Source organism: Trachymyrmex septentrionalis, unplaced genomic scaffold (genome assembly GCF_001594115.1).
Source record: "Trachymyrmex septentrionalis isolate Tsep2-gDNA-1 unplaced genomic scaffold, Tsep1.0 scaffold132, whole genome shotgun sequence".
Classification (NCBI taxonomy): Eukaryota; Metazoa; Arthropoda; class Insecta; order Hymenoptera; family Formicidae; genus Trachymyrmex; species Trachymyrmex septentrionalis.
The window spans coordinates 677,063-684,130 of NW_017304461.1; the positions used below are offsets into that span (position 1 = coordinate 677,063).

Here is a 7,068-nt window from a genome sequence, read left to right on the forward strand (position 1 = left end):
ATTTACTAAACATAAAGTTATCTTAAATAATTATATGTTATAGTAACCATATAATTTTTTAAATATATAAATATATTTATTATTTAAATATATAAATATATACTTATATATTTATTAAATTTAAATATATAAATATATTTAATATATATTTATAAAAATCGAATTTAAAAAAGATGTTTACACTTATCTTTACTTAAAGAATGTATAACTTATTATTAATTTTTATTTAATTGTAAATCGTCAGAGAGCAATAAAAATTGAGATGTAATGTTAGGATATAAAAAACATTTGAGTGAATAATTACGTAAAAAAAAACTTTTTATCTTTTGCCCTTCGTCAGCACATTAAGTAATTGGTACAAAATACTTGAAACTATAAAATAAATACCAAATAAATTCATCAGTGTACAATAATACAATTATGATATCACATTAAATATTGACTCGCGCCACTAAAACTAAACTGCTGAGTTCTGAGAAAATCGATATAAGGAATTATTTCATTTTAATTTCGCGACGAAATACTAATTGGAGTTTTTTTTATTTTACATAATATAAAGTCAAATATCGATTTATATTGATATACGGAACTCGGTCGTAAAATATTTTATATTTAAAATATTGTATATTTTTAATAAAAAAGATAAAAGAGTTACTTTTGAGCAATCTTACTACTTGTTATGTATGTTTGATTCATCAATTAGCGTTCGTAGATATATTATCCGTCATGGATTTAATGCGATTCGGAGCGATTCGTAAAACAGATCCATCTCTCTTCGAAGTCGCTGAGCGAATGCCAAAGTGGTAGTTAACAACCGCGTCGCGCGGCAATTTCCCCCACTCCTCGCTGTTCGCGCGGGAAAACCGAGGGGAAGCGTGCCTCCCCTTCCTCTCGCTGTTCGCCGCGCACCATTTAGATATCCAATTATTGCGTATAAAAAATATTCACGGTTTATCCAATTGTTCGTATTTTACATGATTTTTAATAAACGAGTATCGTCGTACATTTCACGCTTTATTTTGCGGTATCTCTGACACTAGTTTAATCCTGTATTAGGTACTTACGCGATTCTTTTAAACGTAATTACAATGGTAATTATTCGCATGTGTGAGGTATTTTTGATTCCAATGGTACATTTTGTCTCAATTTTCATTGTACTTTTAAATGATTCATACTTAAACAAAGATTAATAATATTCTATACATCTCTTATATAAAGATACATGCAATTTTTCTTAATATTGCGAAACAATTTACGATCAATACAGCTTTGGTTGAAAGTATTAAATATCTTGTTAATCATTATTAAATTTTATAGTTAAAAAATTAATTTATGACAGCACTATTGCTGTAAATTATTCTGTTTCAAAAATTCTTTAAACTTACGTATAATGCTGATTCTGACTCAATAAAATAACTGTTACGACATATTTAAAAAATATAATAAAAATATAATAAAAAATATAAAATAAGTTTCAGAAATTTATTTAAAATATAAAATCGTAGGAATCAGTAAAAACTGATACGACTTATTTAAAATAAAAAATATAAAATTTAGATTCAGGAAACTTATTAATTCTTATTTAAAACACTAAATAAGAATTAATAAGTCAAAACATCTTTTTCATCTTGACATCTTTAGAAAGTATTTGTAAAGTTGTATATTTATAACAAATTGTATATGCTCTTTATGAAAATAAATCAGAATGGAAGTAAATAGTTGAAATAAACTTGGGAAAAAATATATTATATACAATTATATGAAATTATATAAAAATATATATAATTTTATATAATTGTATATAAATGAACATATTTTATATATATTATATCATATATTATATAGAGGTATTAGTGTCTTAAGACAGTCTTGAAATAAGAATGGACTAGGAATATCGCACATTGTAATTCGCATTCAGTTCTTCAGAGGACAGTAGTATACGGGAGCACTTTGCTGTTATAGGAAAAAGCTATCATGTTCTCTCTTAAGTTTCTCTTTGGCTATACATAACTAAAGTCACTAGATTTCCTAGTGACTTTATATACACCACCTATATAGAATGTCACGAAAGAAATGTATGTATCTCAATCGATATACATTCGATTTTTTGAAAAAAAAATTAAATTTGCTTATTCGTTTAATAAACTTAATCAATGGAGATAAATTCTCCGTCCAACTGTGAAGTGAAGGATTCCAACAACGGGAACTTCAGCAAATAAAAGATTTAACAAAATATAAGTTTTATTTGAAAATAACAATTATAATGCTCTATTAAAATTACATTTATAAAACAATTGATTCCAATTTAGAAATTTAATTTGTTGTAAATAATAAATATTTGAATAAATTTTTGCAACAGTATGTTCTATCATAATTATATTGAAATATACTATGTTTATATTATTGTTAAGTAGTGACTGGTTCATATGGCTTTGTAATGTAAAAGTTGTGAATACACTTTCACTATTAAAATATATTACGTATTTTGCTAAGTATATGTTATATACATCTACATTTAGAAATTGTAAGTGCATAAATGTATTATATAATTTTTTTTTATATGAATAGTCGAAATGCAAACGTCGTTATATCCAAAATAAAAAAAAAATTTTTAAATGAAGTATTAGAACTTTAGGATTCCTTTGCCTATTAGTCATGAATTAAATGTTTTAAAAATATGCTGAAATAGTTATTAACTGTTAAAATCAAAGGAAAAACTCTAATCGGTTTAATTCCAAAAAAAGAATTCTCAAATTCCTATTGTTTCAAATAAAATTATATTTATTGAAATCATTTAATAAAAATAGATGTGTTGTTAGTAGATGTTTTGCTTCAAAATCAGCTAAAATCCTGTCTTTAGCTGCAAAACCAGTCATTCTATTTTGATGATCAATAGAAATTGTGTATTTCACATACTATTGTATATTACACGTTTCGTTAACTAAAATATTTAATTTTTCTTAATTTAAAAAATCTTAATAGATTGAATAAGAAAAGTTATATAAGTTTTTTCGCTCTTGCAAAAAAAAATTGCAAGTAAACTTAACAATTTTTGCTAAGAGATTACTCAGGTGTAATTACATAAATTTGTTATTGCACATATATAACATCTTGATTTAATACAATTTCTGGAATATTTTAAATATAATAACGTAGGAAGTATATACATACATATATTATACTGCCACTACTTAGATAAAGTATACCTTTTCGTTCCAAAATTGAAACAATACATTTTCAACCTATCTATCACATTAAAGGTACAAGATATTCTCACTATCTTCATAAAAACTCTTTATTTTTCTTATTGTTCGCTTATTTTTGTTACTAATTTTGTATATAAAAATAGTTCGAGCCATTATTGTACAGAACTTTTTAGTAAAAGATTTGTCCCCATAATAGAAGTTATATGCCTCGAATCGGTATTAAAACGAACGAAATAATCGCTTCATTTGCCAAGCCCATTCCAGGATAGAACAATCAATTCGACACCGACATTAATTTTTACAACGGGGATGCAGAAGACAATAGAGTTATGCACGTAATGCAAGCATCCAGTGATCAAACATACCAGAAACAGGCAATTAATAATCTTTATTCGATACTATGATCCAAATTCAAAAAGCATACGAGTGAGTTCACAAATTAACAACTGATAGACGAGATGTCATATGGTAGACAAAAAAGTACGATTCAAAACTTGACAGAAATCCATTACTGAAGAAACAACAAACTCCAATCAGAACATGCAATAAACTTTCCTAAATACGGACAAACTTCGCCTTGTTACTCTTTATTATCTCATTTTTTTTTTGTCTGATGTGTAATCGACGTTATCAGTAACGTCAGACTACTCGTCGCTTATAGTTCAGTTTGCGAGAAAATTAGGATCGCTCAAATTCTTGTTGCTTCGTACAAACATAGAACGATAAATGCAATGAGCGATAGTACGAGGACAAAGAAACAAGAAGTAATATTGCCCCGAGAACTTCAAGTTGGGCATGCTAAGGGAAGAAAACCGAAACAGAATCAGACTATACGCCTCTCGTCACCGATGACGAACGTTCTGTCGTAAAAAAATATCAATTGATATAACGACTCGGTTCGCGAACGTCGGTCCCATGATATATGCCCTCTTACGCAAGAACAAGTACCAGCCGAGTCGTTGTGCATACTGTGCCTATTGTGTTCGCAGGTTCTCGCTATGGGACTGTTAACAATCTGGCTGGCACTTATTCTTGCGTAAGAAGGCATATATCATGGGATCGACGTTCGCGCATTGATGTCGAATAAGATTACGAGAAGGTGGACAATCGCTGCATTTGATGTGTCCAAAGTAGTCTATTTGCGTCTATTAAACAATCGTCTCTCATTGTATCGTTGAAGTTTCTTTATTTATCATTGCGTAACACAGCAAATGATTGGCGCGTGACTTCGCCGACAATTAAAAGTAATCGTTCTAACAACACATCGGCACTCTGAACGGAAGTAATCGATCACTCACACCAATACTGATATTTGACAGTTTAAGTATTTTTAAAATATCACAGACATGCATATGCATACACTTTCCCGAATAATAGGTGAAAATATCTATGGAACTCTTCCTTTGCATAAATTTATCAAAAGCATAGTCATAAAGATATTGTACAATTAAAGTTTGGATATACGAATTGTTGTATATATCATAGAATATATCTCCTTTTTCAACACTGATTCTTAATCTGCTCAATAAAATTTATCAGATAAAATGCTTATGCATTCATAAGAGAAAACACTGTGTAAAATTAAACACTGTCTGACACACAATCTGTGCAGACTTAACAATGAAGTTGAGCTGTGTGTGTGTGTTCTCAAATATTAAGTACTTAATATAGATTATTAAATATTATATCAAGTATATTCAACTAATTGTGAGAAAAAGTGCACGTTATGCTTTGAAAGCGCAATGTATGCGAAGAATTTAATTTAAAAAAAATATTGAAAGTTTTACTGGGCACAGTTTGGGCACCAAATAAGGAATCTATCAAGTAAAAACTGTTTGAAATGCATGAGAATAGAAAAAAAAACCATCGTTTTATATGTATATCCATGTATTAAGTAATCGCTAAGTGTTTTTATATGTGTAGTGTCAAAATAATAGTAGGCATCATAAGTTATCTTTATCCAACAATTGCAAAAAAATATCTCTGATCTTAATTTATATCTTTTAATTATATCTTTTTGATCTTAATACAAAATAAAAAAAGCTAATATTCTTGATTTAATAAAAAGAATATATAATGTATTATTTGTAATATCCAAAATTTGACCGATCTTGGTTTTCTTTATTGTATTTGATGTATTCATTAATACTCTTCCTGAGAGTAAAATTTAAAAAATTATATATTATAAATTTTCTAATATTACCAATAATGCAAATAAATGATATGCCTAAGTACAGACTACATTAATTTTCTGCAAGATACGTGCAGGGCGAATAAGACTGAAATACTTTTGTGTAATTGACCAAAACGAACGTGGTAATTGCACCTATTAACGATCCGATTTGTGTCGCAACGCCAGTGTAGTAAAGACCCCTTCCGGGATCGGGTCGATACAACGTCGTAATGCCCATCTTTACGAATCCAATTAAACCGCATAGCATTATCCATATAAAGACTACCATCAATTCACCCATCCATGAATGTTGCAAGGGAGGATAAGGCGATTTCGCGGCCAGATATAAGACGAAGCCTGAAAGTGCCAAAATAGCTGCCATAAGAATATTGAGGAGCTTCACCTCTGGTGTTTTTACAAAGAAACCTAAGGACATGGCCAATGGGCCAGCTATGGAAGCTAGCGTGACTGTCAAATGATACGCTATACTGCCATATGGTAGACAGGAGTACGACTGTATACTTGGTAAAGTACCGTTACCGAGTAAACATACTACAGCCATCATGACTAATAAATAATAATAGCTAAATCTCGGCATTTTCCAGCCGGCATTAGTTTTGTAGCTCGGCGGTGCCGTCGTGTCGGTCGGCAGCATTTCCATGCTGCTCGGTAGCTTGACTCTCTCCCCACGTGCTACAAGCAAAGAGTTTAGGCTTAGGAACGAAAGAAAACTCAGGCATAACAGAGTCCCGATGAAGATGAAAAATATTTGAGAGGAGAATCTCGGATCCGATTCCGCAGACATAAATTCCAGGTGGGTCGAGTTTGGCTTGGTGACGTTGACGCATACTGGATTATTACCGACACCTTGAATCAGCGCTACTGCGCTCGGTACAAATCCACTCAATCCCTCACCAACGAGATAAGACACTAAATAAATCTCACGATAGTTCCTCATGTATGGCATAAAAAGAACAGAACTTGTACATCCGACGAGGGCAGTCACAAACATCAGCGACAGGAGGGCAGTCGAGTGTTCTTTGCCGAACACAAATGAGGTATGATCATACAGGAAACTCAATGTTATACAGGCAAACGTTCCTGCGGCCAGCAGAGCATAAATAATATATTTGTCATATGCCCAAACAGTGTACCTGAAAGTCACATTTGTATTAGATTCGTTATACAATTGTCCTAAGGAGTTATGAAATATAGATTTACTTTATATATAAGGTATACAGTATGGGACCTAGGTTGGCAATTTGTACTAGCATCACCATGTGCGCAGGTAGGCTCCATCCTTCTGGAGCTGTGTGTACTATGAGTGGCAACTGAACGTAGACACCATTTACTCCGATCCAAGCACCCAGACCAAACATCAGAGCCAGGAGGTCGACAAGCAGCCTCCGGTTGCTCAATTGCTGACTCAATGTTTTGCTCATTAGTCTTCAAATGTTTGTACTCTTTAAACTATCTTGTATTCACTCAATGATTTGAACACTTTTGGTTGTTGATTACTTGTTCACTGCGTTGGTCTGGTATTTACTATTGTATTATCATGATAACGATTATTATGAAATTCCAGCCACTCTATCAGGAGAGATAATTGAAGCTAAAAATAATAGTGCAAATATATGTTTTATATATATATATATATATATATATATATATATATGTATATATATATAT

At 30.8% G+C, this 7,068-nt stretch overlaps 1 protein-coding gene across 1 annotated transcript in view; it reads right to left on the reverse strand.

Annotated features, from left to right (window-relative positions):
• Nucleotides 1-5,439: 5,439 nt before the first annotated feature.
• LOC108757093 (solute carrier family 52, riboflavin transporter, member 3-A) overlaps nucleotides 5,440-7,068 on the reverse strand; it is a 2,557-nt gene continuing 928 nt past the window's right edge. The window contains exons 2-3 of the mRNA XM_018501426.1: nucleotides 6,601-6,991; nucleotides 5,440-6,533 (exon numbers count right to left, since the gene is read on the reverse strand). Of these exons, the coding sequence (XP_018356928.1) occupies nucleotides 5,450-6,533; nucleotides 6,601-6,821 (1,305 nt within the window). The 5' untranslated portion in view covers nucleotides 6,822-6,991 and the 3' untranslated portion in view covers nucleotides 5,440-5,449. The remainder of the gene's footprint in view (nucleotides 6,534-6,600; nucleotides 6,992-7,068) is intronic.